The sequence below is a fragment of the Cervus elaphus genome, chromosome 22 (genome assembly GCF_910594005.1).
Source record: "Cervus elaphus chromosome 22, mCerEla1.1, whole genome shotgun sequence".
NCBI lineage: Eukaryota > Metazoa > Chordata > Mammalia > Artiodactyla > Cervidae > Cervus > Cervus elaphus.
Genome location: NC_057836.1, coordinates 41,679,511 through 41,707,324, shown reverse-complemented (window position 1 = coordinate 41,707,324; position 27,814 = coordinate 41,679,511). Strand labels below are relative to the sequence as shown.

At 36.0% G+C, this 27,814-nt stretch overlaps 1 protein-coding gene across 9 annotated transcripts in view; it reads right to left on the bottom strand.

Moving 5' to 3' along the window:
• DNM1L (dynamin 1 like) overlaps nucleotides 1–27,814 on the bottom strand; it is a 66,338-nt gene that overhangs the window by 12,450 nt on the left and 26,074 nt on the right. For 4 of the 9 annotated variants that reach the window (XM_043880644.1, XM_043880645.1, XM_043880649.1 and 1 more), the window contains exons 2-10: nucleotides 22,090–22,237; nucleotides 18,279–18,317; nucleotides 16,520–16,566; nucleotides 16,048–16,119; nucleotides 14,720–14,806; nucleotides 7,373–7,535; nucleotides 6,860–6,980; nucleotides 3,259–3,390; nucleotides 1,838–2,044 (exon numbers count right to left, since the gene is read on the bottom strand). In XM_043880644.1, the coding sequence (XP_043736579.1) occupies nucleotides 1,838–2,044; nucleotides 3,259–3,390; nucleotides 6,860–6,980; nucleotides 7,373–7,535; nucleotides 14,720–14,806; nucleotides 16,048–16,119; nucleotides 16,520–16,566; nucleotides 18,279–18,317; nucleotides 22,090–22,237 (1,016 nt within the window). The remainder of the gene's footprint in view (nucleotides 1–1,837; nucleotides 2,045–3,258; nucleotides 3,391–6,859; nucleotides 6,981–7,372; nucleotides 7,536–14,719; nucleotides 14,807–16,047; nucleotides 16,120–16,519; nucleotides 16,567–18,278; nucleotides 18,318–22,089; nucleotides 22,238–27,814) is intronic. The other 5 variants (XM_043880651.1, XM_043880646.1, XM_043880648.1 and 2 more) reach the window with 2 other exon arrangements.

The window sequence follows — 27,814 nt, the reverse complement described above, 5'->3', positions numbered from 1 at the left end:
TATTGTGAATATACTTGGTAGTACGTATTATACTTAAAAATAGTTAAAATTACCAGTAACTAGTCTCTCTGCCTCCAACCTTTACCTTCTCCAAATAGTCTGCATAATGACCAGAATTACCCTTCTAAAGTGGGGAACTCCTGTGACCAAAAATGTTTTCATTTTTTTATAGTAGGAAGCTCTTCAAATTCTGACACATTACACTTTCCACAGTCTTGTTCTTATTAGACACCTTTCCTGCCTTACTTCCTGTTACATCCCATCACTGTACGTGCCATTCTCCAAATTCACCCTGCACTATTCTCTGCTGTTCCAAAGCCTAAAATACCCATCTGCTTACTGCTTACGGCCTTCCCCATATTCTATTCACAGCCCAACCCAAATGCATTCCAGCCATGGAGCTCTCCCAATCCTTGAAAGAGATATAAGTGGTCTCTCTTCAATGTTCTAATGAGGCTTGATTAGATAATTACAAAGATATAAATATTCTATGGAGTTGACTCACACAGAAGGCTATCAGGGTCACATGAAAGTACACAGAACTGTACACCCACACACACATGAAGTGTAACTGGTGAAATCTGAATAAACTTTGTGGATTGTACCAACGTCCATTTTCTTGCTTTGTTATTGTACTACAGATATGCAGGATGTCAACGCTGGGGGAGGTGGGGTGAACGGTGAATGGGACCTCTCTGTATATTTATCTGCAACTTGCTAGAAACCTATAGTTATTTTTCAAAAGTAAAAGACTTTTTAAAGGTGAGAGTTCAGAGAAATATATTCTTATATATTGCTACTAGTAATACAATACAATCTACTACTAACATCCCAGGTGGCACTAGCGGCAAAGAGCCTGCCTGCCAATACAGGAGGATGTTACAGAACTCCTAACATGTTGGAGGACGTTAGAGATCCAGGTTTTATCCCTGGGTCACGATGATCTCCTGGAGGTAGACATGGCAACCCACTCCAGTATTGTTGCCTGGAGAATCCCATGGACAGAGGAGCCTGGTGGACTCCAGTCCACAGAGTCGCAAAGAGCCAGACACGACTGAAGCAGCTTAGCGTGCACTACTAACAGAGCAATGATAAGAGACTCTGAGGGTGTGATGCACCTTTGATCTAGTAATTCTACTGCTAGAAATTTACCCTAAGGATTTACTTGGATACATGCTCCAAAGATAGTCCATCACAACATTGTATATATTTGTATATAACTGAAAGCAAACTACCAAGAGTAGGGGACTGATTGAACAAATAAGAGTATATGTCTAAAAACGAAAATACAAATATGCAATTTCTACTAGCTGTTTGTGACAAGCTGATTTAAAGAAATGATTCTGTAGCATCTGATTTTTAAAGGTGTGTATTATAGGCATTTATATGTTCTATAAATATATAGAAAAATGTCTAGATTAATGCCAAAGTAATAGGGATTATTTCTGGATGATGGAATTGAAAGTAATTTTATCCTTATACTTTACTCTTTTTCCTTATCTGCATTTTTTTATTTTTTCATGAACAATGTTGTTGTCCATATTAAAGAAACAAACTTTTAAATTAGAAAATGTTATACTTATCAATTAAAGTCTTGTTTTTTAAAAAAAACACCTGAAAGTTTACCATGTTTTACATATTTTTACATACTTTATAAGGCATTTTACATACATATCAAATATCATTCATAATTTCTACAAAATGATATTCCTGTTTTATAGATAATAAATCATAATCAGATAATCTCAAAGTCACTGTAACAAAAGATCTTTATCTTTCTTCTTTATCTAACCTAGCAATCCAGGTAGCCAAATCCATAGAGAAATTTCTTACTTACAGCTCTGAAGTTTCAATATATTTTGCAGTTCCTTCAATAGTATTACAATATTCTGTGGCAAATTTGGTAATAAGCTGGAGTAAAGTAGCACTTTTATCATCCACAGGTTCACCATAGCTATTTAGAAGAGACTGATATTGAGCAGCTAGAACATTTATTCTCGTTTTCAACTCTGGTAAGCAATCTCTGATGTGATGCATCAGTAACCTAACAAAGGTTAGAAAGGAAGAATTTTAAAGTAAAATTGTGTATTTTGAAGATCCAAGGAGCTCAAATTTTAAAAATGCAAATAATGGGGAAACCTGTCAAACAACTTGTCTTGGCAGGAAATAATGCAATTTTAGAATAGACGTAAATACTTAGTCTGAAAAAAAAAATGACAGGAAGGAAACTGTCTTGTTAAAATGCCTTTTAAATTTGCCTTCAATCCAATAAATGGTAACAACTGCTAGAGAATCAAATATAAATTTAAAGAATTTTTTCTCTATTACAGCAATTACCTTAAAGAAAGTTAGCTACACAATCTAATTATACCTACATTATTTTGGTTTCTGACTTATCTTTTATAATAGGTACTCAGCACAGTGAAAATCAATCTTGTTAAAATCCATGTCCATCCACTTTTAATTTATTTAGGGAATAAGCAAAGACACAGCCATGATTTAGCAACTGAATGACAACAACAGAAGGAAATAGCTTTCACTTAAGTTGTGTATAAATAGTCTAGAAAGTTCTTCTAATTCTTTGAATGATCTAATACCATCAGTGGGTATTAAGAATTCAAAGGAAAAAAAAAAAGAATTCAAGGTATACAGCTTACATTCTTTTTATAACAGGACTAGAAGACATGCTAATTAGGACAAGATTATGTGAAAATTATATATTTTAATTCAGTTCTTGAAATACAAAATGGAAATGACATCAACTGCCATCTATTTCTATCATCAAAGTAGAATGACTGTAAATAATTTCATGATTAATGTATTTTAAAAATCACTTGAGCATTCCTAGATTACATGATGATTTAATGCCAACTACCTCAATAAAAGGGTTTCCCAGGTGGCACGCTAATGGTAAGGAAACCACCTGCTAATGCAGGAGATGCAAGAGACACAAGTTTGATCCCTGGGTTGGGAAGATCACTTGGAGAAAGGAATGGCAACCCACTCCAACATTCCTGCCTGGAAAATTCCTGGACAGAGGAGCCTGGCAGTCTACAGTCCATGGGGCGGCCATGAGTCAGACATGACTGGGCACAGCTCAATAAAAATAAATACATTATAAGAACCTACTATACAAGAAACAAAAGTGAAATTTCATAGACAAGCACATTATAAAAATGTAAGGAATTGAAAATCAAAGGTCTGAGATACCTACTGGCAAACCAAAAGCATCTCATTTTCCAAAAGGTAAAATGTTACCTGTTTAAAGTCCGGGCAAGATACTTTGTTCCATTTCTATTAGCCAGAGATGGGTATTTCTTTTGAAGGAAAGCATATTCATCACGGATTGAATCAGTTACACTCTTCTTATTGTTAATATCTAGCTGACTCCTAAGGTTGAAAAAATAACAAAGCTGTTTCAACTGAAGTAAAATGAGGTACTAAGTGCTTTGGCAACATCCACTGGATCATGGAAAAAGCAAGAGTTCCAGAAAAACATCTGTTTCTGCTTTATTGACTATGCCAAAGCCTTTGACTGTGTGGATCATCACAAACTGGGAAATTCTGAAAGAGATGAGAATACCAGACCACCTGACCTGCCTCTTGAGAAATAGGTATGCAGTTCAAGAAGCAACCGTTAGAACTATACGTGGAACAACAAACTGGTTCCAAATAGGAAAAGGAGTATGTCAAGGCTATATATTGTCACCCTGCTTATTTAACTTATATGCAGAGTACATCATGAGAAATGCTGGGCTGGATGAAACACAAGCTGGAATCAAGATTGCTGGGAAAAATATCAATAACCTCAGATATGCAGATGACACCACCCCTATGACAGAAAGTGAAGAACTAAAGAGCCTCTTAGTGACAGTGAAAGAGGAGAGTAAAAAAGTTGGCTTAAAATTCAACACTGAGAAAACTAAGATCATGGCATCCAGTCCCATCACTTCATGGGAAACAGATGGGGAAACAGTGGCGGACTTTGTTTTTTTGGGCTCCAGTTTCACTGCAGATGGTGATTGCAGCCATGAAATTAAAAGACGCTTACTCCTTGGGAGGAAAGTTATGATAACCTGGACAGCATATTAAAAAGCAGAGACATTACTTTGCCAACAAAGGTCCGTCTAGTCAAGGCTTTGATTTTTCCAGTAGTCATGTATGGATGTGAGAGTTGGACTATAAAGAAAGCTGAGTGCCAAAGAATTGATGTTTTTGAACTGTGGTGTTGGAGAAGACTCTTGAGAGTCCCTTGGACTGCAAGGAGATCCAGCCAGTCCATCCTAAAGGAAATCAGTACTGAATATTCATTAGAAGGATTGATGCTGAAGCTAAAACTCCAATACTTTGGCTACCTGATGTGAAGAGCTGACTCATTTGAAAAGACCCTGATGCTGAGAAAAATTGAAGGCAGGAGGAGAAGGGGACGACAGAGGATGAGATTGTGGGATGGCATCACCAACTCAATGGACATGAGTTTGGGTAAACTCTGGGAGTTGGTGATGGACAGGAAGGCCTGGTGTGCTGCAGTCTGTGGGGTCACAAAGAGTCGGACACGACTGAGCAACTGAACTGAACTGAAGTAGTTTGGATGGTGAGGAGGATGACAATGATAGCCTGAAATTAATGATGGTGGCACCAGGAACTGTCTATAATGCTTGACGTGAACTGTTTCATTTAATTCTCACAACAATTCCATGCAATAGGTATTGTCTCATTTTATAACAAAGTAAGGAAGGTCCAGAGATATTAATTTATCCAAGGTCACATATTAAGTAATTCAGCCAAGATTCAAACTGTGTGACTTTTAAGTAAGCAATGTTTGAATAATGTAGGCCACATTATTACCATTAACCACAGTCAAAAGCAGTACTCTTAAGTAACAGGTAAAAATATATGTGTCTTAATCAACTGTGTATTTTATCCATGGACAAGAAACTAAATTGGAGAGTGAAAGTGAAAGTGAAGTCGCTCAGTCGTGTCCGACTCTTTGCAACCCCATGGACTATAGCCTGCCAGGCTTCTCCGTCCATAGGATTTTCCAGGCAAGAGTACCAGAATGGGTTGCAAAATACAACACTTTTATAACGCTTGCCGTGAAAAGAGATAATGGGAATTTAAAAAAAAAAAGAGCAGGGGTGAGGGAGAAAGACGTGTGATTAGAAGCAGACAAGTAAGAAGATATCAGTGAGTAACGTTTTCATTTTAAAAGGTTTGAGACCAAAGATGTCAGGAATCATTTAACCCCACATTACACCTAGTTTGTGGATGAACTGGGAGTAGAACCCAGACTTCATGACAGCTTCAGTGTTTCCTATTTTATAAAGGTTTTGGATAAGATCTTCATTTGAATCTGGCTCTGCTTTCACCAGCCATGTGACTTTGGTAAATGTATCACTTAGTAAGTTTCCTGATTGTAAAACAGACTAAAATAATAGCTCTCCAGTATGTTGGGAAGGTTCAAAGAGATACCATTTGCAAATTTCTCACAGCAGAGTGGCCAAAACATAAGCAGACACTCAATAGTAATTAGTTTCCTGTCCATAATTTTTAATTTCAGCTACCTTTAGGTATTATTCAGTTCAGTTCAGTTCAGTCGTTCAGTCTTGTCCTACTCCTTGCGACCCCATGAATTGCAGCACGCCAGGCCTCCCTGTCCATCACCAACTCCCGGAGTTCATTCAAACTCATGTCCATCGAGTCGGTGATGCCTCCAGCCATCTCATCCTCTGTCGTCCCCTTCTCCTGCCCCCAATCCCTCCCAGCATCAGGGTCTTTTCCAATCAGTCAACTCTTCACATGAGGTGGCCAAAGTATTGGAGTTTCAGCTTCAGCATCAGTCCTTCCAATGAACACCCAGGACTAATCTCCTTTAGGATGGACTGGTTGGATCTCCTTGCAGTCCAAGGGACTCTCAAGAGTCTTCTCCAACACCACAGTTCAAAAGCATCAATTCTTCAGTGCTCAGCCTTCTTTACATACCAAAACTCACATCCATATACGACTACTAGAAAAACCATACCCTTGACTAGATGGACCTTTGTCGGCAAAGTAATGTCTCTGCTTTTTAATATGCTATCTAGGTTGGTCATAACTTTTCTCCCTAGGAGTAAGTGTCTTTTAATTTCATGGCTGCAATCACCATCTGCAGTGATCTTGGAGCCCCAGAAAATAAAGTCTGACACTGTTTCCACTGTTTCCCCATCTATTTCCCACGAAGTGATGAGACCAGAAGCCATGATCTTAGTTTTCCGAATGTTGAGCTCTAAGCCAACTTTTTCACTCTCCTCTTTCACTTTCATCAAGAGGCTTTTTAGTTCCTCTTTACTCTCTGCCATAAGGGTGGTGTCATCTGCATATCTGAGGTTATTGATATTTCTCCCAGCAAAATTAGGTATTATTAGGATACCTTTAATAAAATGTCTCCCAAGTCACATCCCAGCAATTGCGTAGAATCATTAATGCTAGGGGTTACATTGATCTATTAAAATACTACCACCTTAAAAATCTCTTTCTTGACTAGATGTAAACTAAATAATACTTTTTTCTAATACATGAGTTTTCTAATACCGAGTGCCCTCATCATACATAACATAATAGACAGGGATTTGTTTTTTTTAAGCCTAGCCATTAAATTTTTTCCATTTTGTGGCACTGGTTACTTGATAAACATTTTCTGTTTAAAAGTATCTACAGGAGGTTTTAGTGAATCTCTTTTCTTCCTTTAGAGCAACGAATTCTTTAACAATACCAAGATTATAGTAAAAGGGGAAAATATAGGGACACTATCACATTTCAGACTGAATCAAAAACTTTAGGTTTGCTTTGAAATGAGAACACTGCGATCTTGATTGCTCACCTGTTAACTACTCCAATTATTCCCAGTTTGACTGGTATAACCCTTCCCATCAATACATCCATGGCATCAGTACCCGCATCCATGAGATCAAGTTTAGTGATTACAGCTAGGGTTCTGCGACCTGATAAATGCAAAAAAGAAAAGAAATGACCCATTAAATTAAGCTTTTAAGTATTAAGAAAGGAAAATCCTAATCTATAATCCCACCTAATGTTATCTCTGCCATCATTTTGTTAATGTTTGTCTAACCTTTGCTTACAAATATTTTTTAAAACTAATTTTAATCATGTTTAATTTTAAAATTTTTTCACATGTAATTTTTATTAGCTATTTTTGCCTAGCCTATATAGCAATTTATCTATTTCCATCAAAATTTCTATTTGATACTATAAGTAAAATAGAAAAGCATTACTAGCTAGACATACTCCTTTTAAAAATTAAAAACACCTCTCTTGAGGGCAGATTCACCTCTGTTAACCAAGCATCTCATTAAAAATTTATATCCGTCCTTACCATCTGGATCTACCTCTCTTGAAATTTTCAGTGCCTCTGATGTTGCCATATCTGTATTGGCAGCAGTGACAGCGAGGATAATGGAATTTGGATTACTGATGAACCGAAGAATGAGCTCTCTGATTTGAAGCTCAATATCTTTAGGTTGATCACCTACAGGCACCTGAACAAAACAGAGATGATCAAGAAACAGGTAATAAAAATCAACTCAGCTTTTTCCCCTCATTTAATCCACAGAATATAGGTATTACTCCATTTACAGACAAATAAAATGCATTTATATACTTCAGTGTTCATACAAATTTGGTAATATGTATAAGTCTCAAAATGTAACTCCTGCAAATATTAAACGTCTACCATGTTAAGGATTGGTCAGTGTTAACTGTCTAAAGACAAACTCATTCATTCACTCAATTAGCAAATATTTATTGACAACCTGCTATATTTCAGGTACTATTCCATATATCAGATTATATCACAGTAGTGAATAAACAAAGACCAAATTTCCTGCCTTCACTGAGTTTTAGTGATAAAAAGGAGGTAATAAACACTTCATATACATAGCATCTAGATGTTGGTAAGACTATGGAAAAAATAAAGACCAGGAGGCTAAGGAATACTTAGGTTAAAGCTTATACTTTAAACTATTATTTTAAATTGGATTATGCTTTTAGATTGAGTAATCAGGGAGACCTCACCCAGACAATGACATTTAAGAGAATGACTGCAGACTGAAAGAGATAAGGGAGAGGTACAGGCAGCTATCTGGGGGATGAACATTTGAACAAAATGGCAGAAGACTGACTGGAGCAAAAGGAGTAAGAAGAGTAATAAGAGACAGATCAAGGAGGTACTTTCAATCTCTCTAAAAACATAAGCTTTTACTCTGAGTGAAATGGGAAGCCTCTAGAAAGATTCTGAGCCAAGGAATGACAAAATCTTATTTTCACTTTAACAGTATCACCCTGGCTGCTTAGTTAATAAATTATGAGGAAGACCATTTAGGAGACTATGGTGGTAATCCAGCTGAGATGACAGTGGCTAGCTCAGGATGGTAGCTATAAATTTTTAAGACATGACAGAGTTCCAGATATACAGGCACAGTTTGTTTTATTGCATTTTTCAGATTTTGCATTTTTTTACATATTGAAGGTTTGTGTCAACAAGAAAGTCTATTGGAGCCAATTTTCCCAATAGCATTTACTCACTCTGTGCCTCTGTATCACATTTTAGTAGTTCTTAAAATATTTCAAACCCTCCACCAGCAGAAAGATGACATCCAACTCACTGAAGGTGCAGATGGTTAGCATTTTTTTTAGAAATAAAGTATGTTTTTAATTAAGGTATGTACATTGCTTTATTAGACATAATGCTGTTACACACCTAACAGACCAGAGTACAGCTGACCCCTGAATAACACAGGGGTAAGGAGCACTGACCCCTTCATGTGCTTGAAAATCTGCTTTTGACTCCCCAAAAACTGAACTAGAAATATCCTCCTGTTGACTAGAAGCCTTATACCAGCAATAGGCAATAACATATATTTTATATGTATTATATGCTGTATTCTTACAATAAAGCTAAAGAAAATGTTGGTAAGAAAACTGTAAGGAAAATACATTTACAGTACTGTACTCTGTCAATACTTAAGTTTATGTCATCTGTTTACAAGATATCTCATCTATCAGTACCTGCATCAATACTGTCTTATGATACAAAACACTGTTAGTTGTTATACATTACTGACACTAAATACAAAAAAGGAAAAGATAACGTGAAAGAGAAATTCATATTTAAAGATATAACAATTCATGCATTGATAATGAAGTAGCAATAAGACTGTTTTATGATAGCCTAGTATAATTGAAATGATTGCTTCACAGTAGCCTAGAGTATGCAGCGAAGAGTGAATCATTATAAAATGTTTATAGATTCCAATGTTGAAGTCATATTCATAACACCACACAGAAACCAATTACCTGTGATGATGGGCTGATACGCAGTTTCTCCAATTACAAGTGAAGGCATACTATACAGTAAAATAATTCTTTGAAAGCAAAGTTACAAAACAGAAAAAGAAAAAAGAAAACCTAACACATTATTAATTTTATATTAAATATCACTCCCATTATGCCTATGTAGGGCTTTCCTGGTGGTTCAGACAGTATAGAATCCACCCGCAATGCAGGAGACCTGGTTTGATCCTTGGGTTTGGACGATCCCCTGGAGAAGGGCATGGCAACCCACTCGAGAATCCCCATGGACAGAGGAGGCGGGCTACAGTCCACGGGGTTGCAAAGAGTCAGATGCAACTGAGCGACTAAGTACATGCCTGTGTAAGGATAGGCTACTCACTTCTATACAAGTCTTGTCTTGTACATGATGTTCCACATAATGAGTACACAGGCAATGATGATAAAGATGACATAAAAACATACAGTTCTTGCCATATAGTTACTAGATTTCACAAGAAGACACATACAACAGAACCCATGATTATTTGCTATTTGTTAAGTGGAAGTGGATCACTCTCGTCTTCACATCAAGTAGATAAAAGAAGAAAAGGAGGAGCTGGTCTTGCTGTCTCAGGAGTAGCAGAGGCATAAGTGCAGGAGGCCGAAGGGGAGGCAGGAGAGGTAGGCACACTCAGTGTAACTTGATGGAAATACATCATAATTTCTGTCTGATACTTTTGTTTTTTCACTCCAAAAATGTTTCTGTATGGTTCCATTCTTTCTTCAACCAAATCAAAAGTAGTCTTGAGTAACTGTGACTCTTCTCACAAAGTGCTTACTGTCATTATGTTTTCCAGTACAGTTTCTTTTAAATCTTCTTTCCCACCATCTGGGCTTCCTAGGTGGCTTAGCAGTAAAGAATCTGCTTGTAATGCAGGAGACACTGGTTCGATCCCTCAATCAGGAAGGTGCCCTGGAGGAGGGAATGGAAACCCACTCTAGTATCCTTGCCTTAAGTATCCTATGGACAGAGGAGCCTGGTAGGCTACAGTCTATAAGGTCACAAAGAGTTGGACACAACTGAAGCGACTGACCACACATGCACCCCCCTCATCTGGCACTGTTTCAGAAGCACTTATCTCCATCAAGTTACCCTCTGTTAATTCCTCTCACGTAGTGTCTACTTTAGCTCTTGGATTTCTACGAGATCCATATCTTGAAAGCCTTCACCCATCTAACCCACTTTTTCTTTTTTGGTCGTGTCCACAGTTGCTTTTATGATTTCCTTGATTGGCTCTGTTGTAAATCCTGAAGTCATACATAGCATCTGGACACAGCTTTCTCCAGCAGGAAGTTATTATTTCAGGCTTCATGGCTTTTTTAACAACAACATCTTCAATAGCGTAATCCTTTCCAGACTTTCATGCTGTTCTATCAGGGTTCTCTTCCATAGGAATGACAATCCTTTCCATACAGTTCCATATGCAGTGAGCCTTAAAGGTCCATATGACCCCCTGATTTAGAGGGTGAATAAGGGACACTGTGTTTGGGGGCAAGTAGACCACTTCAACACCTGTGGCCTGGAGCACTGTCTAATACCAAAAGAACTTTAAGTCAGTCCATTACTGGAAAGGTACTTCCTGACTTCAGGGACAAAGCATTGATGGAACCAATCCAGAAAAAGGGTTATCTGTGTCCAGGTCTTCTTGTTGAGCAACCAAAAGACTGGCAGCTGGTGTTTAATCTTTTGCCTTCAAGGATCAAGGGTTAGCAGCTTTACAGATAAGGGCAGTCCCAATCATAAACCCCCTGCATTAGCACGGAATAGTAGAGCTGGCCTATCCCTTTCTTTCTTGAATTCTGGTGTTCACTTCTCTTCCTTACTAATAAATGTCCTTTGTGGCATTTTTTTTTCCCCAAAATAGGGCACTTTCATCTGCATTAACATTAAAAACCTGTTCAGGCAGCTATCCTTTCTCCTTAATGATTTTCTTAATGGCATCTGAGAACTCATCTGCTGCCTCCTATTAACTTGACTTTTCGTAAGCAAAACTTTCTAAAATTATCAAACTATCCTTTGCTGGCAATATATAATCCAGCTTTAGATCATTCACCTTCCTGTTGCTTTAAGTTGTCATATATTGAATATGTTTTTTCTCAAATCATGTTAGAGTCTACAGATATGCCTTTCCTATAAAAATCCTATACCCAGATAAAAGCTGAAATTTCAATAAAAAGGCATTTAACATAAAGTGCAAGGTTTTCATGCCTCCTGGCATAGCTGCAGCATTGCCTTCATGAATTTCCTTTTTTTTTCCCCCAAAGCTTAAGCTGGATTCATTTATCTTGAAGTGGTGGGCAACCACAGCTGAAGACCTCAATCTACAGACAGAGTACATCAAGCATTTTAACTTCTTGTAATGTCATGACTTCTCTCTGCTTGTTGGGAGCACTTCCAACATCACTAGTGGCACTTCATATGGGTCTCATGGTGTTATTCAGGGTATACAGTATTACACTAAACACGATGAAAAAATGCAAGAACCTCAGTTCAGTTCAGTTCAGTCATTCAGTCACGTCCAACTTGTGACCCCATGGACTGCAGCACCCCAGGATTCCCTGTCCATTACCAACTCCCAGAGCTTGCTCAAACTTACGTCCTTCGAGTCAGTGATAGCATCCAATGATTTTACCCTCTGTCGTTCCCTTCTCCTCCTGCCTTCAATCTTTCCCAGCATCAGGATCTTTTCCAAGGAGTCAGTTCTTTACATCAGGTAGCCAAAGTATTGGAGTTTCAGCTTCAGCATCAGCCCTTCCAATGAATATTCAGGACTGATTTCCTTTAGGATTGACTGATTTAATCTCCTTGCAGTCCAAGGGACTCTCAAGAGTCCTCTACAACACCACAGTTCAAAAGAATCAGTTCTTCAGGGCTCAGGTTCCCTTTATAGTCCAACTCTCACATCTATACACGACTACTGGAAAAATCACAACTTTGACTAGGTGGACCGTTGTCGGCAAAGTAATGTCTCTGCTTATTAATATGCTGTCTAGGTTGGTCAGAGCTTTTCTTCCAAGGAACAAGCATTTTTTAATTTCATGGCTGCAGTTACCATCTGCAGTGATTTTGGAGCCCTCTAAGAAAATAAAGTCTGTCATTGTTTCCATTGTTTCCGCATCTATCTACCATGAAGTGATGGGACTGGAAGCCAAAATCTTAGTTTTTTGAATGTTGAGTTTTAAGCCTGTGTTTTCACTCCCCTCTTTCACTTTCATCAAGAGGCTCTTCAGTTCCTCTTTGCTTTCTGCCATAAGGGTGATGTTATCTGCATATCTGAGGTTATTGATATTTCTCTCAGCAATCTTGATTCCAGCTTGTGCTTCATCCAGCCCGACATTTCGCATGATGTACTCTGCATATAAATTAAATAAGCAGGGTGACAGTATATAGCCTGGACGTACTCCTTTCCCGATTTTGAACCAGTCCATTGTTCCATGTCTCACTGTTGCTTCTTGACCTACACACAAATTTCTCAGGAGGCTTGGTAAGGTGGTCTCTTTAAGAATTTCCCACAGTTTATTGTGATCCACAGAGTCAAAGGCTTTGGCATAGCCAATAATGCAGAAGTAGATGTTTTTTGGAACTCTCTTGCTTTTTTCTATTATCCAATGGATGTTGGCAATTTGATCTCTGGTTCCTCTGCGTTTTCTAAATCCAGCTTGAACATCTGGAAGTTCATGGTTCACATATTGCTGAAGGCTGGCTTGGAGAATTTTGAGCATTACTTTGCTAGTGTGTGAGATGACTGCAATTGTGTGGTAGTTTGAGCATTCTTTGACATTGCCTTTCTTAGGGATTGGAATGGAAACTGACCTTTTCCAGTCCTGTGGCCACTGCTGAGTTTTCCAAATTCCCTGGCATGTTGAGTGCAGCACTTTCACAGTATCATCTTTTAGGATTTGAAACAGCTCAACTGGAATTCCATCACCTCCACTAGCTTTTTCATAGTGATGCTTCTTCCTAAGGCCCACTTGACTTCAGACTCCAGAATATCTGGCTCTAGGTAAGTATTTTACAGCATTACACTAAATATGAAAAACATGCAAGAACCTCAAGAGATCACATTTTACTGTGATATGCAAATTACTGAAGCAATGAACTACTGAGAGATGATTTCCATCACACAACATTTTGGGATACTCAACAACCTTGAGCTCAGTGCAACAGGAATAGAAGGTGGCTGTGAAATTATTACATTAGTACAGTATGTACTACAACCAATCTTATGCAGTTATGATTAAATACTGCATCTTCACATTTGTTTACATTTCTTTCTACTTAAAGCACCAGGTACAGTCTATGTCTGTGGGTGTAGGTTTTGATAAATTTTAACTTTTTACACTAGATTTGTATATTAATTTTAATTAATCTTTTCCAGTTGTTTTAGGCTATGCAGTTGTCTGCAAGTTTTTTCAAACTGTTACAAATCTTCAAAAAATTTTCCAATGTATTTATTGAAAAAAATTCACATATCACATATAAGTAGACCCATGTAGTTCAAACCCCTTGTTCAAGGGTCAATTGTATAGTGTAAACATAACTTTTATATGCAATGGATAAACAAAAAAATTTGTATATTTGTTTTACTGTGATACTCACTTCACTGCAATCTTCACTCACTGGACTGGTCTGGAACCAAATTTGAAATACCACAATGTATGCCCGTATTTTAAGTTAAGGAAAGCTAACAGGATTTGCTAACAGGGAAAGCAGGGTACAGGATAAGAAATGTCAAGGATGACTACAAACTTTTTGGCTAAGCAACTGGTACAACAGAGTTGCCATTTATTGAGATGGGGGAGACTATAGAAAGACCAAGTCAGGTTGAGGGACAGATCAGACATTTGGTATTAGACAAATCATGTTCTAAATTCAGACATGTATACATCAAGTAGACATACAAGATGAATATGTAAGTCTGGAAATATTTTAATGTTGTCAGCATACAGATACTCATATTTAAAATAATAAGACTGGATGAAATCATCAAGAGGTTAAGTGTAGCCCCTTGACAAGAGGTCCAAAAACTGAGCTATGGGATACTCACTGTTTAGACATTGAGAAGATAAGTAATCAGCAAAAGAGACTGAGAAGGAGTGGCTGGGAAGATCAGAAATAATCCTCTAGAGTGTGGTGTCCCGGAAGCTGAGTAAAGAAAAGTGTTTCAAGGAGAAAGGAGGGCTCAACTATGTCAAATGCTGCTAAAAGATCAAGATAATTGCAAAAAAAAAAAAGGCTGATCATTCCATATGAGGTTAAGGAAAAGCTATGTTGTTTGTTCAAGTAAAAACAAACATGACCACATCCATAATGAGTAACAACGATTTTTACCTTGGTCATTCCTGGCAAATCCACAAGTGTCAGATTGACAACATTGGGTGAAAAAATTTTAAGATGAATTGGTTCAGGGCTTACTCCCTAAAAATAAATTTTAAAATATTATATTAAAATCACATTAAAATGTCAATGAAATAAAAATGCTAAAGTAAAACCTCATTTCAAGTATTATACATTAGATGCTTTTAAATATTAAACCATAATCTCTAAAACATTTCAATAATCAAAACCCAATGAAACATATAGAAAACAAGGCAGCCTGCCATAGATTATAATCCTATCCAACCTTATACTATTAATATACACAATTTATTTCCTGTTATTTCACATTCTTTTCTCCTGATTCTCAGAGATAACATTTCTTAAATATGTTTAATAGACTCAGTGCTGAACAAAAGAACAGTGTATTACTATCCAAATTTATGAGGTTCTTGAATTCAGAGTGAGACATAGGTAACAAGTAATCCAAATCAGGGAATTATGGCAGCAGTAACCAGAAGGTAACCTACCCAGAGTTCAATAATAAATCTTAGTCAATCACTCAAAAAGAGATAAATATCTTGAATAGGCATAAAGAAATTAACATGGCTCAAAAAATGCCTTTGGGTCAGGAAAACCTTTCCAACACAGTATCCAGCAGATAAAAGGACTCAATAAAAAAATTTTTTTAATATTAGTACTCAGCTCAGGCCCAGTTGTGCAATTAAATGTACCCATTCAAGAACGGAGGTAACAACACAAAGGGAAGCGAACAGAAAGGTAGTAAGAATAAAGAAAGAAGACAGAGAAAATAGAAGCATTTAAAGAAGGCAGTGACAGTACCTCATTTAAATGTGCCTCATTTACCATATAATGGTATCTGAGACATCTAATTTAAATTCTCAGAATCTTAGAAAACAATTCACTTGTTAACATTACTTTTCATTTTCACTGGGAAAAAAAAAAACCTTGCTTTGCCTCTCTTTGCTTTCATAAGTAAATTTCGACTTACTCAGGTAAGAAAAAGAGCTCTTCAAAATAAATGTATTTTGTAAGTTATATATTACTTGAGTTACAATCCAGCAGAAAAAAAATAACACTGTAGAAAGTATTAAATTGAAAAGCTACATAATAAAGTGATATATATAAGATCAAGAATAAACATCTAAATGAAATACCTGTTTGTATATGAAAGCTCTAAGAAATAAAAGTGGTTTTATATGAAGTTTCTATATATTTGAGAAAATACTCCATTAGTTTAAAAGACTAGTTTAAAAGACCAGAATGCTCTTAAAGATAAATTTACTGATGGTTATACTTTCCAGCTCTAAAAAGATACCTACCTTATTATTTCCTGAAATCCTCTCTGTTTCATTTTCAATTTCTTGTCGAATTTCATCAAAATCTGTGTAAAGCTAAAAATTATTGAAACAAAAAAAGTATTCAAAATAAGATTTTAAAAGTTCCTAAGAGGGCTTTGATAAATTTCAAGGATGTCTCTGGATCTGCGTCAGAGAATTAGTAAACAAATTCTAATATACACAAACATCATTCTGAGCCAAAGTCAGAGTTTTCATGAGTTTTTCAAAGCTGCTTGAGCCCACAACAGTTAAGAGTCTCCAAATTAAGAGAGAATAAGGCTCAACTTAATGTCTTCCAAATAAACTACTATGGTTAGAAATGTTACTAAGATAAGATTTATTTTATAAGATAACAGTGCTACATTGCCAATCATAAGAAAACTAAATTATCAGTTACCTGTACCAAAAAATATTTTCAACATGTTACTTCTTCAACATGTTCTTTTATAATTACCTTATTTTTGGTGTGAAGAAATTTACCCCATTCTTCTGCTTCAACCCCTGGAAAGAGAGAAACTTCACTTATTGAAAACTATGGAAATTACCTTAGGAATTCAAAAAGACAGCACAATATTATTTGTTCCTACTTTGCCACTAACTAGAAGTTAACTTATATTTGAAATCTAGATTTTAACTAATAAAACTGTTCACCTCTCCTCATATTATAATAAAATATGTATACTTTTTTTTTGGTATCTAAAACTTTTTATTTGAGCAAGTAGATATAAAGTGTATTTTAAAAAGACCTTAACCCATATATTAAATGACTCACTACAATTCTATAAAATGAATAACTCCTTCTAATTCATTATGTGTTCAGTTAAAACTGTTTCTTCCAAGAATCCTCCAAGAATTGGATTCCAAGAATCCAAGAATTTAGTATAATTTACAGCAATGGCCAATTAAGTATTAGATTATATTTAATTGTTCATTTTCATCCAACCTGGGACCTTTCTTCTTTTGAACTTTTTATTTTGTATTAGGGTACAGCCGATTAACAATGTTGTGATGTTTTCAGGTGAACAGAAAAGGGACTCAGCCATGCATATACTGTATACTTTATTTTTAAATATCTCACATATAAAAGCAATTTTATCTGATGAAAATACTCAAGCTAATGGCTAAAAGAAGAACACTTATGAATCATACTGAATAATAATGCAAAAAGCATATACTATAGACTTACACACATAATTCAAAGTAAAAATTGGCAACATGTCAACAGAATAGTTAACTTTTTGTTCTGTTTTCTCATTTTTCATTTTAATTCAGTTTACTGTTGGCAACCCATAAAGTCACAATTTGCTGTTACTTTAAAGAGCTCTCAGTAGCATGAAGGTATTCTGTATGCATTTTCAAGGTGATTTTTTCCCCCTAAGAACAAGATTATGTTTTTCCTTGGAATTGAAGGAAGGAAAGAAATGAAATGGCAAGGGGTAAAAGGTTGGGGGAACCTGGCATGTATACTGTATGGAACTGCTACTCGCCAGTAGTTTCCAATAATAGTTCTGTTCCTCTTGCACTTGCTGAAAAAAGGAAAAAATTACTCATTGTAAGTACTGTTTTGAGTGGCCCAGGACTTGGAAAGCAAGTTTTGCTCTAATTTTTCCAGACAAGCTAGAATGCAGAAAAATTAACTTTGCCTTCTCCAAGCACAACTATTCTGCTTTTGTCAAATTCACAGTTTTAAATGTCTTAATGATTAACACATTATCAGCCACCTGATATCAAAATAAAAATGACTGTAAGATATTCAAATAAATGTTTACGGAGGAAAAGGTGGAGCAGTTTCTTTGGTGGGTAAAGGTAACAAAACTGGATCCTTTTTGCAAATAAAATGCTCACCTACTTGAAGCTTAGTACATTCTTCCAAGAAGTCTCACTGGAGGATTGGAATAATCTAAGTGAACAGAACTCAGAGGCAAGTACTGTACACCAAAGGGTTGTTTTTTTTTAATTTACATTATCCTATAGAAGAGATCTGGCTTCACAAGCATGTTTTTTAAAAATAAAAATAAATTACATTCACCAAAAAAAGCCTGCATTGTGATGCAATGCCAAAAGGTAACAAGAACCACTAACACCTGCAATCAATCAATGTGGATAAGCAAATAAAAATGGAAGAAAAAAAATGCACACAGCCTGTCAGAGTACAAAAGCACACATGCAGGCATGATGGGAAAAGAAGGGCCAAAGCAAATGGATAAGGAAACCTTTGGAAAGGTGTCTTGAGTTTTTCCATGTAGCAGGGTCTGTAGTCAAAGAGAAACAGCACAGAGTGAGAAGTTTAGTGCTCATCCCTAATATTTCAAACCTGTTTAAAAAATCAAATGTGCAAGAACCGGAACACATTTCAAATGCACATTCCAAATGCATTCAGTTATTCCAAATTTACAACTGTAAATTTTCCATTACCATTAGTTATAATTAGAGGGATGTGTATAAATAATATTTTAAATAGCATAAATGAAGTATATTGAGAGTCATAATTTATTTTTATTTTCCATTACATTAATTTTATCACCTCTGGTTTCTAACTCTAATATAAGTGGATTGAAACTAATGTACTATTCAGAAATTTGCTATCTGATAACTACAGGAAAAGATAAATTACCTAATGAAAAAAAATCTACAAAACATATCAAATACATCTTGAAAGTAATAAAACCTTGAAAGTAATTATTAAAGTATTTACCCTAATTGCTAACACTGAACTTAGTAGGGGTTTATTTTCTTTGAAATATATAATAAATTTAACAGAAATAGTTTTGGTATTCCGTCAGCATGCTACCTTTGGAAATAGTCTAGAAGGAGATCTGAGGACATACATGAAAAGTAATCATAAAGTTCAAAGTTCAAACTAAACCACTTGAAAACAGTTTTTGTTTTTAATAAGATTTTATCAGAAAATTCTTTTACATTGGCAGAAGTGGGGAGCAAGATGAGAAATACTATAAATCTATATATTGACACCTAAATTATATTATGTAGTTGGCTGAATGATCTCATGTTAAATAAATTTTCCTGATAATTATACATGGTAAATATTTTGTAAGAGTTTAGCTAGTTTTGATGGACCTATCCATGTTATGTTAGAATCCACTGCCCTTAAACTTACCTACTAATGGTAACTTAGGTCTTTGTTACATAATAAAGCCGTTTATGTATAGACTACAAATCCCTATACAAAAGAGACTAATTTTTTCTTTTTTGAAATTCTCCTGTTTTCCTCCCCTTTCTCCTCTATGGTTGCCAGGCTGCCAGGTAGTTCATACTTTTCTAGCCAGAAAAGGCTATCTCTTGCTTCATTGTTTCTAATTTCCTCTAGAATAGAGTGATTTGTGATAAGGTAGAACTGTTTATCCTAAGGATAAACAGACTCTAATGATAAGTTAAAGAACTATCCTAATTATTAATAAGATACATGATATTTAGTACTCAAAATTTACAAAATCTATTTTGTGTTCTGGGTAGCTGAGTTGTCATTTTAAGTATTATGTTTTTTAACATAAAAAATAAGCACTAAGCTTGGGGAAAAAAAAAATATATATATATAGGTAAAGATATGCAGATTTACTGACCTACCACCACCAATAAGAGATGTCAACAAAACAAAGTGAACAATACAAATAGATAACAAGAACTGACACCGCTACAGTTGTGAAATGTACACCCTTTCTAGAAATACTGCCCACGTACTCTGAGAGAAAAGATATCATCTGCCCTTTCCAAGGTGACTGAAGAAAATTAAGAGTTAAAGGAAACAGACATCATCATACAGTTACTTGAAATTTTAGTTTAAGGCATTTTGTAAATTTGATGATGTTAGCAAGACTGAAATTTTTGAATAATTATTCTATACATTTGAAATTGGACCATAAATTAGCCCAAAATGATTAAATTCAAGGTTCAGAATTTCAATAATAAAGAAATATTACAGAAATGCAAAGTGATAAATAACATACCAAGAAGCTACCTAATATAATCAAATGACTTTTACATATCCTCTGGCATCCTATCCAAAAATATTACTTGTAACTTGTGACATCTACAACTTCATTAATCTACTTCAGTGATTAACTTTCTATAGTCCTTGTAGATGCTCATGACATGTCTTTTTAAAAATCCCTTTAAAATAAAAATCAAGCTCTCACCACCCAGTAAGTGAAGGAAAAGATCAGATACGGAAATTAAAGTAACTTCATTGCATCAAACTAATGAAGCTGCTGGAGAAGGCAATGGCACCCCATCCAGTACTCTTGCCTGGAAAATCCCATGGACAGAGGGGCCTGGTGGGCTACAGTCCAAGGGGTCGCAAAGAGTCGGACACTGAGCGACTTCACTTTTCACTTTCATGCACTGGAGAAGGAAATGGCAACCTACTCCAGTATTCTTGCCTGGAGAATCCCAGGGACAAGAGGAGCCTGGTGGGCTGCTGTCTATGGGGTCGCACAGAGTCGGACATGACTGAAGCAATTTAGCAGCAGCAAGGAAGCTGCATTTAAAACAGATCTCTCGCAGAATGAGAAACAACCATGGTACTCTGCTGCAAATGTAATTTAACAACTACAACATTTTACAGACTTTCATAAGTAAGACAGATGGCTTCCCTGATGGGTCAGATGGTAAAAGAAGCTGCCCGCAATATGGGAGACTAGGGTTCGATCCCTGGGTTGGAAAAATTCCCTGAAGGAAATGGCAACCCACTTCAGTATTCTTGCCTGGAGAATCCCACAGACAGAGGAGCCTGGTGGGCTACAGGCCATGGGGTCACAAAGAGTTGGACATGACTGAGCAACTAACATACAAATAAGACAGAGTCTGAGCCAAACACTGAAGATCAAATATATTACTCTCATCAAACATTCCAAACTTCTCTAATGTAAAGGTACAGTATGTAATAGGGCACACATTTAATAAGCAAACTTAAATATGCTGATAAAGAGAGCATTTCTTAAAATATTTTCAGTGTAACTAAAGAAGAAAGGATGGTGCATGTCTTCTAATCTTGATACTCCACGTTTACTATTTGGGTGAGGGAGGAATCTAAAGAATCAAAGTAATACATGCTATAAGTAAGTCTTAGCAACATAAGCACAGTAAAAATAATAATAATAATAATAATTAGGGACTTTCCTGGCAGTCCAGTGGTTAAAAAGACTCCATGCTTCCACTGCAGGGGACTATGCAAAATAAGCATAGTAAAAATAATAATAATAATTAGGGACTTTCCTGGCAGTCCAGTGGCTAAAAAGACTCCATGCTTCCACTGCAGGGGACTCCATGCTTTCACTGCTATAGGTAAGTCTTAGCAAAATAAGCATAGTAAAAATAATAATAATAATTAGGGACTTTCCTGGCAGTCCAATGGTTAAAAAGAATCCATGCTTCCACTGCAGGGATCCACTGGATCCCTGGTCAGGGAACTAAATAAGATTGCACATGCTGTGCAGTGTGGCAAAAATATCTTTTTTAAAAAACTCCTTCTACAAATAATATTTATTTTGGATCAAAGGGCCAAAGATTCAAAATTCACAGGCACATGGCAAGACAGAAAAGTGAAGGTGAGATAACACTGTTATGCTGAAAAGCTGAATCATTTTAATTTTATTTAAAATAAAATCTTTAAACTAGAATGTAAAATATTTAAATTCTAAAACAAAGTGAAAAAAACATTGCTTTAAACACTAGGAAAAGTTTAAAACATTCCAAAAGACACAAAAACTTTTAAAAATAATTGATTCTTGTTTACTAAGTATCTCACTAGATCCTCCACTAAATAGTGTTAACAAGTTTACTGAACTACATTACCAAAAAGATTCTTTCAAAAAGTTGACTCACAGTCCTCAAAAACAAAAAAAAGTTACTCCCTTTTCCCATGAGAAAAGAACATATATCACTTTCTTTACAGGACTTCTGACTTCGCTACAGCCACTAATTTCTGTCTAATTAACTCATATCTTCTTAAGATTGACCAAAAATGAAGAATTTTTAAATAATGTTTATTCCAATTCTAAAATTTACCATTTTCTTCTCCTGTTGTTTTTCGTTTATCTTCAGGTGAAACATGGACTAGCTGCAGAATGAGAGGTCTCCGGGTGACAATACCAGTGCCTCTGGGAAGCAGGTCCCTCCCCACTAGGCTTTCTAGCACTGAGCTCTTTCCACTGCTCTGAAAATGGAATACACAAAAGCAAAATGAGTTTCTTAACAGATTGTTTTGCAACTCAGTAAGACTATACTATATAATTTTTAAAAATTATTGCAAGGTCTTTTAAAATGAAATAAAATTAGTTGTATTTTCGATTATATGATCTTTATTTCTTTAAAATAAAAAGGTATGAAAAGAATATAAATGCTAGTACAAAATAAAATCTGTAATTCAAAAAAAAGGAATATAAAAGTTCCACTTGCCCATAATTTTCCCACCTCTTCTAATACTCTCCCAACCATATAATATTGGTGTATATATAGATATATGTGTGTGTGTGTATAAGGTATTTTCAAAACCCATATAGTATTAGTATACGTAAATTATGCCCATAACATGTAGATATTTTACTCTAAATGAGGTAGTATTATGTGTATTTTTCTCTAACTCACTTTTATTTTTATTGTAACAATCAGGGATATCATTCAATATTAATATATTAATTTCTTTAATAGTTAAATAGTATTCTGCATGTAAAACCAAACCCTAACTGATGGACATATAAATGGGCCTTGCTACAATGTTGCAATGAACATGATTTGTACATACAACCATACTCACTTATTCTTTCGTTAGACTTATTTAGTTCATTAAGTGAAACTGCTGTGATTAAAGAACATACAGATTTTATACTTTCACAGATACTGCCAGACCACACACTACAAGATAGGAGGGACCACGCTGTGCTTCACATTCAATCTGCTACATCCACATCAGCGCTGGGCATTACCACTTTTTTGAATCTTAAATACTTTTTTTGAATAAACACTGAAAGTTCACTTATATTTGCATTTCTTTATTCAGTCAAGTATCACTTTGTTTAAGGACCTTTTGTATATCTCCTTTGGTGATCTGCTTGTTCAAATGCTGGTATATTATGTTTCTCATTAGTTTAAAGATCTTTATCCATATAAGCATTTATCTTTTATTATGCTGAATACTTTCTCTTAACTTTTTATTTTGAAAATTTCAAAGCCACAAGAGTTGCAAGAATAGTAAGTGAATAGCCATATAGCTTAACAAAGGTACCCTATATCTTAACCAATTATTAACATTTTGACATATTTGCTTTATGTCTCTTACACATGCACATACTTTTTTCTTTTGCTGTCCCTTTTGTGTTAGTTAATGTGTCATGACATTTCATCCCTAAATATTGTGGCATAGCTCTAAGAAAACAGCATTCTTCTATATAATCACACTACAATGATCTCACTGAGGAAATTTAACAGACACAATACTAATGAACAGTAAATTATCAAATATATATAAACCCACTGTCCCTATTATACATTTTTATATAATACATAAATTTGAAAAATTTGATATTTTTTCAAGTTGGTAATTCATATGTTTTTCTGTAACAGTATTTTTTCTGTACTGTATTTCTTCTTAATCAAAACCAGTACATCTTCTAATTTCTTACTTTCTACAAAGGCAAAAAACCTAAGCTCATCTACTGTATCAGAAAGGGTTTTCAGGAAACAGATGGCCCACTCAAGTTAGATTAATTTAAGGACAGTTTATTTACAAGCAGACTATTTACAAAGTTTTGGATGAGGGGGATCACAAAAGATAGTGGAATATCCCAGGCTAGTAACAACACAGCAGCTCCTATCACCCACAAGCTCTAAGAGAAGGATGAGGATTTTCAGGGAGAACCAGCACCTACACATAGGAAGTCAAGTCAGGGGAGACTATACCCAGACTTTAGTCCCCAAGTCCCGTCGAGGCTCCCCATTTCCAAATCCAATCAGAAGGCAGAAAACGTTAAGGGCCCATTCCTGTTGTCCAGAAAGGTCCCCTATGATGGAGAACAGTAATGTTGAGTGTATAAAGTGGGTCAAAATTTAAAACTTGATGGTTTTCGATGGCTAAGTCAAAAATTTCTCTTGGTAAATGTCACTCTGCACTTGAAAATAGGTGTTATTTTCAAATACCTTTTGATATTGATTTCTAACATAATTCCACAATGATAAGGGAATAGACTGTATGATTTCAATACCTTTGTTGTTTAGTCACTAAGTCATTTCTGACTCTGTGACCCCATGGGCTGCCGCACACCAGGTTTCCCTGTCCTTCACTATCTCTATTCAATACCTTTAGACCACAAAATTTTTGAACCTTGTTTTACGTTCCTGGATATGTTTCAGTGTCTCCTAGCTTACAGCCTATGGGAACTTGAAAAGGAATTTGCGTTGTGTCAAAACTGTATAAATCTTTATTATGTTGAATTGGTTCACCATGATTTTCAGGTCTACTATATGCTTCTACTTCTCTGTATATTCATTCTATTAATTTTTGAGAGTTTGACGAAACGCCAACTAAAAATCTTAGTGTAGCTACTTAAACTGTTGACTTCTTTCTAATTCTTTACCTTTATGTTCTTTTTTCTGACCAAATTTCCCAATTGACTATGACATTGATTTCTGCATCAAATCTGTATTTTATTGATTTCACTTTGTAATTATTATTTATTTTTTAATACTGTTAATTTCTTCCTATCAGTGTGCGCAAAACGCCTCCCAGTTTCAGCTGGTATTCTTAAATTGTCCTCCAGACTTTCCATTGATCGGCTATTTTTTGATTCTCACATTCATCTGAAATTCCATGCCTTCTTTCTTCTTCTTAAGTAGATATTAATACACAGGTATTGGAGCTCTTGGTGGTCTATTCCCAAACCACTGGTACGTGAGGGTTTGTAGAGAGAAACAAGGTCAACTAATTTTCTCGTCAATGTTCATGGATCTGGGGTTTTCCTATATGTTCTGTTTTTATGGGAAAGTCATACAGGATTAAGAAACTATTCTACCATTGCTGTCATCCTCCCAGAATCCCCAAATACAAAAAATTGGTTATGTCTCTGCAGGAAAAATGAACATTCATCTGGGTAGTTAATATTTTATTTCTTTAACTGGGAGGTAGACACAATGCTGTCCTAATATTCTTTGTATCTTTTTGATGCTTTCAGTATTTCAAAACAATGTTTTAATCCTTCAAATGTGGCACATGATTTTATACTGATGAGGAAATTAAACAACTTACATTTCCACCTCCCTCCCATACCTAAGCAGACATTTGGTACAGCCACACACAGCTTGGATACACGTTACAGACTGGTCCCTTTGTCCACTCTGTCCTGTGCAAGTGATTTATACTAGCTTAAGTGCCCAGCTCTGCTAGAAAGTTCAAAGTATTAGTCAAGCTATAACAGATATCTGGAAGCAATTCAGGTAACATTCCAATTTTATTTCACAATATCATAGATGGGAAATAAAAGAATTTTTGAAATTTTTTCTGTTCTTATTGTCCAGTTATTTATGCTTCAGTGCATTCGATGAATAGTTATAGTGCAAATGGATACAGAATTTTATAATCACAATTAGTTCCCCCAGGAACTCTAAATTTTAAACATTTCTCCATGTCATCTAATATTTACTGACACAGATTGAAAGTATGGTGCCAATCTGAGTCTCTTTCCCTTTCGGGAAATCTTTTTTTCCTCCTTCCTTCTATTTTGACACTTGGGAGAATTCTGGGGTTTTGTAAAAGTTTAGATTTCAGAAGTTTACCCAGGTTATGTCAATCCTTTCAATATTTGTGCCCAGCAACTGAAATATGAAGATGTGGGGAACTTTGGCTTACTGTTTGACTATTCTTTGTCCCTCTGTTCCAAGTGTTCTTTCTCAATTAACTATGCAAGGATTTTGGCTCTCTTAGCTCTCACCAACAAGTCTCTTATCTCTAATTTCATAACATATGATTTTGATTTGTCTTTTAATAGAATTTCTACAGTTATTTTTCTATTTCATAAATTAGGTTCTCAACAATATCAATGTGACTGCTGTTCCCCATCACCCACTATGCCATTTTATTCTTCCTTAAATTCTTCCTTTTATTCTTCCTTAAATATGTCACAAAAAATACTTCTTAAATTCCTCTCCTAAATTCTCTATCAACCTCAATTTGTTACTCTGACTATCTACCTTAGTCTCCTCCTTTGCAGCTACTGCTTTTCAATGTTTAAATCTACCAAATTAAAAAAAAAAAATCTACCAAATTTTAAACATTGGCAACTTTTTTTTTTTTTCAGTTCAGTTCAGTTTCTCAGTCGTGTCCAACTCTTTGCAACCCCATGGACTGCCGCACGCCAGGCCTCCCTGTCCATCACGAAGTCCTGGAGCTTACTCAAACTCATGTCCATTGAGTCAGTGATGCTATCCAACCATCCCATCCTCCGTTGTCCCCTTCTCCTCCTGCCTTCAATTTTTCCCAGCATCAGGGTCTTTTCAAATGAGTCAGTTATTCACATCAGGTGGCCAAAGGATTGGAGCTTCAGCATCAGTCCTTCCAATGAATATTCAGGACTGATTTCCATTAGGATGGACTGGTTGGATCTCCTTGCAGTCCAAGGAACTCTCAAGAGTCTTCCCCAACACCACACTTCAAAAGCATCAATTCTTCGGTGCTCAGCTTTCTTTATAGTCCAACTCTCACAGCCACACATGACCACTGGAAAAACCATAGCTTTGAATAGACGGGCCTTTGTTGGCAAAGTAATGTCTCTGCTTTTTAATATGCTGTCTAGGTTGGTCATAACTTTCCTTCCAAGGAGCAAACATCTTTTAATTTCATGGCTGCAATCACCATCTGCAGTGATTTTGGAGCCCAAAAAAATAAAGTCTGTCACTGTTTCCACTGTTTCCCCATTTATTTGCCATGAAGTGATGGGACCAGATGCCATGATCTTAGTTTTCTGAATGTTCGTTTTAAGCCAACTTTTTCACTCTCCTCATTCACTTTCATCGAGAGGCTCTTTAGTTCTTCTTCACTTTCTGTATGTGGTATATATCAATTCAAGACAGCAACATGGAAAGATCCTGAACTCACCTCCTATCATGGGCACACTGAATTTACAGCCACAGATACAACAATTTCCTCTGAAAGAAACTAAAAAATTAGATGAGCAACTCCTACATATCAGGCAAATGACAAAAACCCACACTGAAACAGGCTGGAGAGGCTGAGACACAGTCTCACCGTAAACCTCACCCAGGGGTAGTGACCCACAATCGTGAGGGAACTCACAACATTCAGCTTCTCTGTGAGGAACAAAGGGTTTGAGCCCCACCTCTGGCAGCCCCAACACCTAAGACCTGCACCTGAAAGACAGGCCACCAAAACATCTAGCTTTGAAAGCAAACAGGGCTTGCATTCATGAGAACAAGGCAGAGTGAACTAAGAGTTCTTGGGGAGACTGTACAGGTTCACTGTGGCTAACCTCCCAGGTTACAGTGCAAAGCGAGCGGAAAGAAACACCCATGTCCCAGTTTCCCCCGAAAAAGGTATTTTTGCATGTACTTCAAAAGCTGCTCCCTGAGCCTCCAGCTTCCAACTGGGCTGAACCTAGATACTAAGATCCTCCTCTAGAGATACTGATAGATCTTAGACAACCTAAACTAATGGGACCCACTAAGAATAAGGTAGGCTATTTGGACAATCACAAAGGTTAGAGAGACAACCAAGACCTAGGGCAAG